At 37.2% G+C, this 14002-nt stretch overlaps 1 protein-coding gene across 9 annotated transcripts in view; it reads right to left on the bottom strand.

The window, feature by feature from the left end:
* LOC131436156 (putative uncharacterized protein DDB_G0282133) overlaps positions 1-13255 on the bottom strand; it is a 67428-nt gene extending 54173 nt beyond the window's left edge. For 2 of the 9 annotated variants that reach the window (XM_058604693.1, XM_058604764.1), the window contains exons 1-2: positions 13061-13237; positions 1948-2298 (exon numbers count right to left, since the gene is read on the bottom strand). In XM_058604693.1, coding sequence (XP_058460676.1) covers positions 1948-1965 — 18 coding nt within the window. In that variant the 5' untranslated portion in view covers positions 1966-2298; positions 13061-13237. Of the gene's footprint in view, positions 1-1947; positions 2337-13021 lie in introns of all 9 variants that reach the window. The other 7 variants (XM_058604755.1, XM_058604718.1, XM_058604710.1 and 4 more) reach the window with 7 other exon arrangements.
* Positions 13256-14002: the final 747 nt, after the last annotated feature.

The following is a 14002-nucleotide window of genomic DNA, read 5'->3' as shown; positions in this document are numbered from 1 at the left end:
CCTCTTAATTTCAGCATGTGGAACCCGATCTAGCCCAAAGCCATTTCGCCGAAAGAGTCATTTCGCCGAAAGAGTAATTTCGCCGAATTCGTCATTAGTCTTAATATCGACCTAACTGAAGCAAAGAAACCTAGCTTTGAGTAGACCGGGCAAACGAGGCGGTTACAGGTTTGTATGCAAGAGGCCGCCGCTTAGTGAATAGCATTTGCTGTGTTGATTCATCACTTTGTTATAGAAAAGTGCATCTGAGACCCATCGAATCCTTTTTTGAAGCTTACGAACAATATGTTCTGTAAGTTGCGGCTTGTGAATGTTGGTTTAAACAATACAAAAGGGGGAGATTTTAGTGTGAAAGACGAAAAACGCACACGTCAAGCCAATGATACCGAATTTCGGAGATATTAAACACTAGTCACCAAGCCATCATCTGATCGTCTACACGTAACGGGAAAAATCAGAAGGTGGGAAAATCGGTTCCTCGTGAGCCGAACGATAAACAGCAGGAAAAGTGAAAAAAACGGTGAACAAAATTTTGCTTTCTCGGCATGAAACAATGGGATTTCTGCACCAGGTCGTAAGTGGCAATGAAAAATGGATTTATTTCGAGAATCTCAAGCGCAGAAAAAATGGATTGTCCCTGACCATCGATGTTAACTTTGAGCAACTCTTCACTAGTTATGGAGATGTAGTAAAATGGCTTCACTTCGAAAGATGAACAGTTCTTTCGACGTGGTATTCGTGAGTTGGTGAAACTATTTGGATTAAAGTATTTTGAACTGATTATTTATAATCAACATGCATTTTCTTAAAGCAAAAACTACCAAACAGTTAGTGGTACGAGTACTGCTTCTTTCAGTGATAGTTTCACGAAAATTTTAATGTTCTCTAATATTTTCATTTATTCTAAAAAAAACCGTCTGTTTGATTAACTCATCTTTCAGTGCTTCGCAGAGATCGTAGCTTTTAAGCTCACAAATCTAAAAGGCCTTTTGAAAATGTTCTGATTTTATGTGAGAGTTTCGCTACGCTTCTGTTGCTGTGTAAAACAGGACTATATTAAGATAGCAATTGAAGCGAAAGTGATTTGGGCGATGAAGTTTAGAAGATTTTCTATTCTAAAAATATCTTGAAAATCGATGAAAGTAAAAGGAAATGGAAGTAAGTTATTTACGTAACATAAATTCTTTAATATTATATCGGTCCGGGTTCAAACGAAACTGTTCGTTAACTGTAGAAAGAGGAACATTTAACATACCCTCGTTTTGCACAACCAGAACCGGGAGAAGCCGTAAGCTAAAATCTACAGAGAATACCATAAGAAGTAGAGAAAACCCAGACACATTCTACGTGACTCATCATCTGTCGCTAGAACTAGGATGTGCTAACACCACCGCTAGTAGATTGCGAAGGAAACAGAAATGCGTGAAGTGAGCATTGTGTATTGACATAGGACAAAAAGATTTGTGACACTACACAAAAGCATGGCATACCGAGATGTACTATTTTCGCAAGCATGCAGAAATGCAATTAAATACGAAACTATCCCGGAATTATACTGTTGAGATTCGGATGCACAACAATCCCGGTTATCAAGTCGGCTGTGAAAATTTTGGTCACCATAACAAAATGTTTACTGAGATGGCTCAGCACCTCCCAGTGACACATACTTTCATCCTTATGTTTTGTGAAGAGTGAAATCAAAACACGAAGGAGCACAAGTCTTCGAAAGATCAAACCCTGCTCCGATTTCCGGTGATTGATGCGAGACACTGCATTTCCCGAACCATCGAACGGGGTAATCCTTTCCACTTTAATCAATATTGCACTTGAATTGCTAAAACGAGTCCATCATGACGTCATTCATCGACGTGAGTAAACACATCCCGCCCATCAAGAGCACGTGCAAATTTAATCAAAACAACCACAAGATTAAATTAGACAACTCACCTGTTGCAGCGAGGGCATCTCTCCCAATCGGTACAGCGTCAGTTTTCCTCTCGTAGTAGTGTGCGTTGCTTCCAGAACCCAAAGCTCCTCCGTCTGCTGCTGTTCACTCACAAACTCACTCACTTACTCGTTCGCTAACTTTCCCTGCTGCTACTACTACTCAACCAGCCGCACACGGGATAACACTTTAATGTCCTTAAAGCTGTATTCGGTGCGAACCAGTTCAGCACTTCATTCACGAAGAGTCTTGAATCCCTAGGCCTTTTTTTCTGCAAGTGCGCTACTCTTCCGAAGAATGTTTTTAATTTACTCAAGAAGCTTTTCACTTTCGTCTTGTGCTTCCTTTGTTTCCTTTACAGACGAAAATTCCTTGTCGCCACTGAAGATGTCTTCCGCGCACAAATCCACACCCCGGTGTCACAGAACGGAATCGGAAGCGAGAAAAAGATGTACGAAAATATGAACGGCAAGATGAGAAGCAACTATTATGCGCATTCAACCGGCTCCAGAGTTCCCCCACAAGAATTTCCAACCGTCGTCGCTCGCTTCGGGAAAGCCACTGTGTTTTTCGTAGCATCGACTTCAAAATACTTTAGTGGCAAGCACACGAGACGAGAGGCTTTGTCAGAACATAATTTACATATGATTCTCTCCGACCTTCTACGGCTGATGGTGATGCTGATGATATCGAACATGTTGTCGTCCGTGGAGGGAGGGACAGGGATGGGAAAACAAGGTGGCGAGTGAAATTGCGAAGCTTTTCGGGTGCAACAACAAGGGAGAAACAAGCAGGCAGAAGGTGAGAGAGTGAGACTTGTTGTACATCGGAGAGCGGAAAAAAGGATATTTTTTTCCTGCTCCCGAACTAGGCGTTAAACCACGTTGTCGGGTTACTGTTCTGGTTGGAAAAACGAACGTCAGAAAATTATTGTATTCCAAGGAAATGTTCCGAAACGGTGACATTGCATCATTTCGTTTCGTCAATGATTGATGTAAAATTAAGTAGCTTCCCTACACTTTCTTTCGAAGTAACCCTGTGATTTTACATCATATGAGACGCGCATAAATGGTGCGTCGCAGTTCAGGCAAATTTACGTGGAAAAACATTAAATATTGTGTCTTAAATTCCATGAAATGACATTTTATTGAAATAAAAAAAAAAGAAAGTACGTCTGTTAATCGACTGAGCCACAGAAGCACTGCTTGGCTGGCAAAAAGTGCATTTAAATGCATACAGTCGCACCTGCTAGCAGAATGCAAGTTAAAGTCGAAACCAGTAAAATTCATGCTAATCGTACATTAAGTCATTACAAATTAATTTTTCCGTGAATTGACAAGTTAGGTATTTATGAATTACATCGTATGAGGGATTATGTTAAGTCACTTGTAAAATTCAATTTTTTTTTGTGTGAAGTTTGATGACTTTTGCGAATTATTACATTATGAGTATAACGATAAAACAGTGATTTATTTATTTTAGTTGTTTGACGTAAAGCCGCCATAACTAAGTTCAGTTTTGCAATGACTGAGCGGAAACATATATTGGAGAAGTCAAATGAATGAAAAACTGACAGAAAAGATGAATTTTTGGAAAAAGATACACTCAGAGACAGGACTCGCATTAGCACGCAGGTTCGAGTCCTGTCTCTGAGCGTCTCTGTCCTATTTAAATTTCAAAGTTAATCTACATTCACATTTGATAGATGGCGACATTCTTTAAACAGGTCTCACCATTCCTTTCGCTCGAATTGCCGTGTCGCAATCAAATAGTCACCTCACTTCCATCTGTTTAATTGAAGAGTAATTTCAAATGAGGTGAAATTTTGGTGGTGCTTGAACTAAAGTCAATGTATGAATAATAGTAATAATAATTTCAATATCTTTTGAAGTTCTAAGAAACGATGCCGGATTCGCATGAAAAACGATCGAAATTTCTAAAATCTGGAATCGAGATATTTACTATAGATTGCTTCATTTGATCTATGCATCGTAGCCTGCATCATTAGCTTGCTAGGTTCCAAAACTTTCCGGAACCTTCTTGAAAATGAATGATTGAATCACGGTGGTTCTCTTTCCACAACTTCAGATTTCTTGCCAAATCATAACCTTGAGATCGGATTTATTAGCTCAAACTTAGAGTTGCTTGAAGCTTATAGCACCTTTCATACATATATCATGCAAAAATATTGTGCCTAGCCAAAGTGTTTCAAAGCGTTTAAGTTATCTACTCCTAGAATCGTTCCATTCAACCATTATTTTCATTTCAACTGAAGTAAACTCGAGCAAATTGATCAATCTAATCTAGGTTGAAGTATTATAATATTCCACATGGAATATAAATAAGAGAACAATGATGCTCATTGATGCTCTAAAACACATTCCCTAAAATTGATTAACAACAGGAATTCCATATGAGCCGTAAGGCTTTTTATTTGAACCGGATTGAAGTTTGTGAAAATCGGTTTAGCTAACTTACTTTTTACTACTTTTTTTTACCACACAGACATTTGCTCAGTTCGTCGAGCTGAACTGATTGGTATATGACACTCGGCCTTTCGGGCCTCGGAAATTTTTTCCAAAGTTTGAGCGAATTCTATACCTATTTATTATGTATAAATATAAAATAGGTACAGAATTCTTTCAAACTTTAGAAAAATATTCCGAAGCCGAATGTCATGTACCAATCCAATTCAGCTCGACGACCTGAGCAAATGTCCGTGTGTTTATGTGTGTACAGAGGCGGACCGCTGGACTGGCTGGACCGATTTTGATCAGACTAGTTTCAAATGAAAGGTCTTTTGATCAGCCAGAACGCTATTGTTTTCCTTCTTTGATCCGTTTGTTTAATTTGCAATTTTTGACAATAATGGTCACAATTGACCTCAAAAACAAAACAGATTTCAAAATTTAGAAATCTCGTTATAATACCTTTCAAACAAGCCATAGTTTGTTGAAAACCGTCAATTTTTGAAGGAGATATTGGCATTTTTGTGAAAATAACTTTTCCTCTCTATCACAGTAAAAGGAGTTTTGAGCGTTTCATGATAGATCGATGTTTGGAAGCAAAGTGAAAAACGATTTCTATATGCACTTGAAAAACTGTGTACAGCACCTAAAAGACAGGGGACAACACCTAATTCAAACTAACATTAATGTGCTGTTATTAAAACAATTTTAATGATATCCACAAAGTGTTTCATGCAGCAATTTTAAAAAAATTAACATTATTTACTTGAATTTCATACAGAGAAGTAACAGGAGCGCAGGAGCGAACAAAAAAAGAGTGCTAGTTCAAACACTGCGACATTTATTATCGGGGATGATAGTAGATTTTTGATTGTTTTGAGAATGATAATGCCAACACTGATTAATGGTTCGGTCCAATTTTTTTAGTTCGATGCACTATTCGAGATGACACTTCCAGCATGCTTGGACGGAAAGGTTAGGGTTCCGAATGAAAAATCCGTTCACACTATACGACATTTGTGTGGCCTCCGGCTTTCGATTCATCTCCGATTCATGAACCAGTCTTTCAATAAACAAGTGTCAATAAACGCACTCCGAACGCTTTTAATACGTTGGTGACAATTAAATTGGCCGCATTCAACAATTTTGCCAACTATGTAAGCGAGTAGCTCGGATTTTCGCAACGCGCAGGAAAATTTTTGGCGCGTTACTCTTCTTGTAGTCATTTTCACAACTGAAGAATCAACATTAATATCAAATAGTTCTCACCAACCAAAAGTTCGTATGATTTGGCTACAGCATTCTGTGAAGATGAAAATTTGACAGCAGTTGGGGTCGAAACTGAGCTTCGAAAGTTCACTTGACATAATCGAATGGACTTTTATGCAGCTTGTAGAATACATTGGATCTGCACTTTAGAATTAGTTGGAAAATACAGGAACATATCGTATTAATTGAAAAAGGAAATGTCATTTGCCCTTGGGACTTTTCCTAATGTTTATCGAGAATTGTGAACTTTTGGTTATTTGGGGTAGGGATGATGCAAATTTCCTAAAAACGATGATGCACCATGATAAAAAAATGTATCGCAGTTGTCCACTGTTTTATCAGTTTTGCAATGACTGAGCGGAAACATATATTGGAGAAGTCAAATGAATGAAAAACTGACAGAAAAGATGAATTTTTGGAAAAAGATACACTCAGAGACAGGACTCGCATTAGCACGCAGGTTCGAGTCCTGTCTCTGAGCGTATCTTTTTCCAAAAATTCATCTTTTCTGTCAGTTTTTCATTCATTTGGCTTCTCCAATATATGTTTCCGCTCAGTCATTGCAAAACTGATAAAACAGTGGACAACTGCGATACATTTTTTTATCATGGTGCATCATCGTTTTTAGGAAATTTGCATCATCCCTACCCCAAATAACCAAAAGTTCACAATTCTCGATAAACATTAGGAAAAGTCCCAAGGGCAAATGACATTTCCTTTTTCAATTAATACGATATGTTCCTGTATTTTCCAACTAATTCTAAAGTGCAGATCCAATGTATTCTACAAGCTGCATAAAAGTCCATTCGATTATGTCAAGTGAACTTTCGAAGCTCAGTTTCGACCCCAACTGCTGTCAAATTTTCATCTTCACAGAATGCTGTAGCCAAATCATACGAACTTTTGGTTGGTGAGAACTATTTGATATTAATGTTGATTCTTCAGTTGTGAAAATGACTACAAGAAGAGTAACGCGCCAAAAATTTTCCTGCGCGTTGCGAAAATCCGAGCTACTCGCTTACATAGTTGGCAAAATTGTTGAATGCGGCCAATTTAATTGTCACCAACGTATTAAAAGCGTTCGGAGTGCGTTTATTGACACTTGTTTATTGAAAGACTGGTTCATGAATCGGAGATGAATCGAAAGCCGGAGGCCACACAAATGTCGTATAGTGTGAACGGATTTTTCATTCGGAACCCTAACCTTTCCGTCCAAGCATGCTGGAAGTGTCATCTCGAATAGTGCATCGAACTAAAAAAATTGGACCGAACCATTAATCAGTGTTGGCATTATCATTCTCAAAACAATCAAAAATCTACTATCATCCCCGATAATAAATGTCGCAGTGTTTGAACTAGCACTCTTTTTTTGTTCGCTCCTGCGCTCCTGTTACTTCTCTGTATGAAATTCAAGTAAATAATGTTAATTTTTTTAAAATTGCTGCATGAAACACTTTGTGGATATCATTAAAATTGTTTTAATAACAGCACATTAATGTTAGTTTGAATTAGGTGTTGTCCCCTGTCTTTTAGGTGCTGTACACAGTTTTTCAAGTGCATATAGAAATCGTTTTTCACTTTGCTTCCAAACATCGATCTATCATGAAACGCTCAAAACTCCTTTTACTGTGATAGAGAGGAAAAGTTATTTTCACAAAAATGCCAATATCTCCTTCAAAAATTGACGGTTTTCAACAAACTATGGCTTGTTTGAAAGGTATTATAACGAGATTTCTAAATTTTGAAATCTGTTTTGTTTTTGAGGTCAATTGTGACCATTATTGTCAAAAATTGCAAATTAAACAAACGGATCAAAGAAGGAAAACAATAGCGTTCTGGCTGATCAAAAGACCTTTCATTTGAAACTAGTCTGATCAAAATCGGTCCAGCCAGTCCAGCGGTCCGCCTCTGTACACACATAAACACACGGACATTTGCTCAGGTCGTCGAGCTGAATTGGATTGGTACATGACATTCGGCTTCGGAATATTTTTCTAAAGTTTGAAAGAATTCTGTACCTATTTTATATTTATACATAATAAATAGGTATAGAATTCGCTCAAACTTTGGAAAAAATTTCCGAGGCCCGAAAGGCCGAGTGTCATATACCAATCAGTTCAGCTCGACGAACTGAGCAAATGTCTGTGTGGTAAAAAAAAGTAGTAAAAAGTAAGTTAGCTAAACCGATTTTCACAAACTTCAATCCGGTTCAAATAAAAAGCCTTACGGCTCATATGGAATTCCTGTTGTTAATCAATTTTAGGGAATGTGTTTTAGAGCATCAATGAGCATCATTGTTCTCTTATTTATATTCCATGTGGAATATTATAATACTTCAACCTAGATTAGATTGATCAATTTGCTCGAGTTTACTTCAGTTGAAATGAAAATAATGGTTGAATGGAACGATTCTAGGAGTAGATAACTTAAACGCTTTGAAACACTTTGGCTAGGCACAATATTTTTGCATGATATATGTATGAAAGGTGCTATAAGCTTCAAGCAACTCTAAGTTTGAGCTAATAAATCCGATCTCAAGGTTATGATTTGGCAAGAAATCTGAAGTTGTGGAAAGAGAACCACCGTGATTCAATCATTCATTTTCAAGAAGGTTCCGGAAAGTTTTGGAACCTAGCAAGCTAATGATGCAGGCTACGATGCATAGATCAAATGAAGCAATCTATAGTAAATATCTCGATTCCAGATTTTAGAAATTTCGATCGTTTTTCATGCGAATCCGGCATCGTTTCTTAGAACTTCAAAAGATATTGAAATTATTATTACTATTATTCATACATTGACTTTAGTTCAAGCACCACCAAAATTTCACCTCATTTGAAATTACTCTTCAATTAAACAGATGGAAGTGAGGTGACTATTTGATTGCGACACGGCAATTCGAGCGAAAGGAATGGTGAGACCTGTTTAAAGAATGTCGCCATCTATCAAATGTGAATGTAGATTAACTTTGAAATTTAAATAGGACAATAAAATTAAATTTAAATTGCATATTCGGTTACTAAGATAGGAAATAAAATTTGGCTAGAGTTTTATTTACGACATAAGTGCAAATGACAGATTCTCTTCGATTACATTCTCCTTTGATTATCACGGTACTCTTGCTAGGATTGCTTCTCTCAAACTTTTTGCAGAGAATAAGAACTAGAACTATCATCTTGTAATATAAATTGAAGAGATTATCTAATATTTCAGGACTGACTCGTAATAAAGTAAACGAACGATAAAGCAAAAAAAGAGAATCTGTCATTTGCACTTAGGTCGTGATGAAAACTTTATACAGACATTGTTTAAAGGAAAATAGTTTTGTTAAATTTTTCGAATGTGTAAAATGGTCAACACTTTTTCCATAGAGATACTGAAAATTCGAAGCGAATGAAACAATTTCAATTAAAACAATTATAATCCTGCAATGCCATTTTTCTACAGAGATCTCAATCCTAGTAATACAAAGAACTATACTACATGGAATAAAAATCCCCAGGACTCTCACAGAAAAGACGTGAATAGTCTCAAACCGTGTATATCTTTGTTGAGAACAAACCTCTAGATGGCCAAATACCAAATTTCATGACAATCTATCCACTATTGTAGCTACGGAAAAAACGCACCAGAGCATAAAAGCAACAGAGAAATAAAAGCAACAGAGAAATTGAATGGTCCACTACCCCCGTATTCTTCAGACCTGGCCCCCATCGACTATTATCTATTTTCAAACCGGAAAAGGTTTCTCCCGGGAAAGAAATTTTCGTCGAATGCTGAGGTCATAGCAGAAATTTTGAAGGGTTTGACAAATCTTTTTTTTTTTTGTTGAAGAACCGATGGGAAAAGTGTATCGCTCTAGATGAAGATGATACTAAATAATACAAAAGTTTTCACAGTAAAAAACCGACTTTTTCATTGTTAGACCCGGGACTTCTCATTCCATGTAGTAAAGAGCGAAACTGTCATTCCATTTGTCTTTGTAGAAGGGTGAAATTTTCTTTTCGTCTTTTTAAGAGAACTTCCGAACTTTTCCAAACTGATAATGTTGAATGAGACGATAAAATTAGCCGCAGATTTGTCTCAATCGCGAAAGCCAGGCAATTTCATGAAAAATTTCACTTCATTATTCACACAAGTAGCATAGAAGTAAACAAATCGAAAAAAGGGCGAAACTGTTATTATGTTGATTTATTCATTGGATATAGAAGAAAGGTGGAAGATTTTGTATTCCTTTTGAATAAAAATCAACAAATCATCAACTTATCAAAAATTGTTCTCAGATCAATTACGATAATTTCTAAATAGAAATTGAAATTAAATTGAAAACATTCATCGATTTCATCATTTCTCCATTTACTGTCAATGTAAGTTTCGCCCTCCTGTGAAAAAAAAACCTGATAAAAGATGCCTAGTGGAGGAGAGGTGATTAAACGTATGGCTACCGTAATATTACTATTCAGGAAGTCATGAAAAGATAGTGTCCAGCGAAAACCAAGTTATTTCAAGGAAAATCATTCAAAAGGAGAGACACTACAAATAACACTTCCTTCCTACACACTTAAAACTTAATTTTTATCTCGGCGAAAAATAATGCTAAAAACGAACGGCAAAGCGATATTTTACTGAAATTTCGACTAAGATAACTCTTGCCAAAATTCTTGGTTTATTATTTCCGATTTCTTGGCAATTGAAAATGTTATAGTGATATTCGGTTTTATAAATTACCGTGTTTACATGTTTACATGTTTTTAATTTAATTTCAATTTCTGTTTACAAATTATCGTAATTGACCTGAGAACAATTTTTGATAAGTTGATGATTTGATGATTTTTATTCAAAAGGAATACAAAATCTTCCACCTTTCTTCTATATCCAATCGTTTTGCCATTTTTCCTCAGTGCAAAACTGAGTGATGTGAATAAGTGCATGTGGAATTAGTTTCAAATAAAAATTGAATCCAAATATAACGATATGCGTCGGGATATCAAGAACAAATTTGTTCAATGTTTGACAATTATTCGTGACAAGAAATCCCCCAGAGCATTCTTACGGGATAAAGATTCTCGCAACGCTAATCTACTGCATGACATTGAATAAACTCCGGTATGATATATTTCATTAAATATCCAATGTTTTATTGAGCCATTACTTCCGTTGAAGCCGGAATCTGATTTTGTGCGGAAAATCGAATTGTATTCTCTACTCTAAATAACATTGAGGTGCATCCATTCTACGGCGTTTAGGAATATTTTCTTCATGGGACATATTTATTAGGACTATTAGTTCAACAGCCAAAATAATGTTGAAATAAATAAATCATTGATTACGAGTTTTAACTGGAAAGTTTATTTTATATTTAAAATTTTATTTTAATTAATTGCTTAAAATCTCGGCATTAGCACACATACCTGAACACCGATAATTTCGGTAATTTGTTTCCAAAACCGATGAAGATCTCGGTAATTTCTTGTTTTCTCGAAACCGAAAACCTCGGTCAAAAAAGCAAAGTATCAGTCAAACAAAAAACATTTCTGTTATTCTAATGTTTTGCCGAGACTCGGAATAAAAATCCAAGTGTGTAGGTTCAATTCGCTTTTGATCTGTCACCGTAAATTATTTACTGTACCGAAGTAATTGTTGAACAATAAGATGATCGAATCATAAGCTATATAAAATTATCAGAATCTCAGATCCTGGCGAGTCACAGAAAAAAAGGACAGACGCACTTATTTTCTGCTCAAACACTGACAATAAAGCAAAGAATGGCCTACTTTAAAATTTATTTACGGCCCGGACTTTAAAATTTAATCGAAAGCGAAGACATTTTTGAACAGTATTTTTTATCTGATTTGACCGTAGCTGAACATAGATGAACTATAGGCTCTAAAGATTAAACACGATTATTGGTAAACGCAATCGAGGATGATGAATACCTTCGTCGGTAGATAGTAAAAAAATCGTCTACTTGAAAAATCAATCATCGTCATGCACCACCCGTATTTGATTAGGATACCGGTCGACAACCCAACGGAATTGTTCTCGAAACTTTTCCGGCAGACACAAGAACGGTATATTTTTGCATCAATATCGTTAAGGTTGAAGATATAGCGTGATGCTCTACTACCATCAAAACACACGCAGTTTACTTGAGCTCAGCGACTCATCCTTCGTGGAATTAGAAAATTTTTTTTCTGGTTTGAAAGACGAAGATGATTTAATTGAAAAAAAAAATCAATAGATGATTCTTGAAGTACTTTTTCAAACAATACTCAAAATACCGGATATGAAAATTAATTGTAAACTTAGTTGTACTATTGGAAGTCTGGATGAAAGCTCTCGATTTCTCCCACACAAACTTGCCAAAACTATCTGTTGTTCTTGAACAATTACGCTCTGCTAAGTGATCTCGCAAACCAAATGCATGAAGTTGACATCACCTGCCCCAGCTTCGTCGTCTAGTTGTGGCTATCTACCTACTCCGATAGCGATTTCACGACATTCCGATATCACTCTTGATTGTCCACAAATGTTCGTAAATATATCCACAATAGCAAAGCGGAGTTCACCACAACTGTCCTATTGTCTCCAGCGGACAACCTATTGTGTACCCTATTGAACACTCCGGCACATTATAACCCCGGTATGGTTACAAACGGAGGCAACGGTAGAGATACGAAGAGGGGGGGCCTTTGAAATATTTTTTTTTATCTGTTCTCCCCATCCGATTGCCATATAGTCGCACTTTAATAATCTGGGGGGAAAAGGATGCAAAGATACCCAACAGCATCAGCATGTCTAGGATGATAAAACGATTGCACACGAAAAAAAAAATAGAAAATTGCCAGAGCGCCGCCACGAAGGAATCTTCGTCGCGCTATCTCTCTTCCTGATGTTGTGTGTGAGCGTGTTACTCGCTCTCCCTGTCTCTCCTTTTCGACATGTATAATTCGCAATATGCCACTGGAACAGAATTTTAATCAACCAGACCTACCGGCATTCAAACTCACTATAATATTTTGAGGTTAAATCCAATTTCGTCCTGATTGTCCTTGTGTCGACCAAGTAGACCGACCGAGAAACGAAATAGCTAGAAATTATCGGGTTTCGTGATCCGTAGCACCGATTGTACCGCATAATAAGTGACTAATTTGAATGTACACAATCCACCGAATATTCACAAAATTTGAAGATAGGAATTGCCGACATTAGGCCCTTCGTTACTGATGGATTCGTACACCCTTTATTTCGCTTCCCAACACGGAACACGGTTGTGCACGGAAGATGTAACGACAGACGGGCACCCTAACGAAAAAAAATGCGGAACACTGAATCGAACAGGAACAAACTGTGTCTTCAACTGTTAACAATCACTCACTGTACGAGGCGTGTTCCCGTCTAAGAAGTTCCACACCGCTCTCTTCAAACTTTACTTCACAATTTACTGATACTGATTACTGTTCCTCACTCTTCACGACGGGTTCTCCGCACTAGAAGAGGAAATATTTCTGATGCTACTCGTCGAAGCGACACGGACGAACTGACCGAGCCCAACGTACAACGGATAGATCACCCACCCAGGCTGCTAGGAAGATAAATATCACACCAAAGCTGCAGCGCGGAACCGATGGCGAGGACGGATTCATTTGAGAGCGATGAGTGGTCGCTTATGCTCATGAGACAGACAAACTTCCGGGTGCCCAAAAACTACGACACAAATCAGCCGAAAGGATAAATCCGTTCGGGTCCTATTAAAATGGAAAACTCGACACTAGAGAAGCATTTTCCAAATCAAGTTATACATTTCCCTTCATACCTACTTTCTACGCTTGACTTAGTAAATGCTCCCTGCTCTTGAAGCTTAGCAGCAGGTTAAGCAAAATTCCGGTACTAACTAATGGTCTTGTACATCTATTTCACTCGTACTTGTGGATAGGCCAATTTTTGTTTGACAGTCGCTACCACAGCGAAGGCAATGGTTGCATAGAAGCTGTATTGATGTTGTCCAACTGTTTTTTCGTCTTTCTGGTAGAGTTGCACTATTTCAATTTTGTTTGTTGATAATAAAACCGCTGTTCGTATGCGAAGAAATCTTCATAAAAGGTTGAGCTTTGATTTGTTCTTATGCAGAATCCATTACTTACTTCGGTGACATGTGGTTACTCAATTTCCAAATCCGAAAACAGGGTTTTCACTCCAGACTGTCCACTTCGGAGAAAAGCTTTGCTTGTTTCGTAATGTTGATAAAACGATAGCAATAGATAAACAGAAAGCGTTAGCACACTTCTATGACAGTAACATTTATGAAACAAATTCATGG

This window comes from Malaya genurostris, chromosome 1 (genome assembly GCF_030247185.1).
Source record: "Malaya genurostris strain Urasoe2022 chromosome 1, Malgen_1.1, whole genome shotgun sequence".
In the NCBI taxonomy this organism is placed as follows: Eukaryota; Metazoa; Arthropoda; class Insecta; order Diptera; family Culicidae; genus Malaya; species Malaya genurostris.
This window is presented reverse-complemented; position numbering and strand designations above follow the sequence as displayed.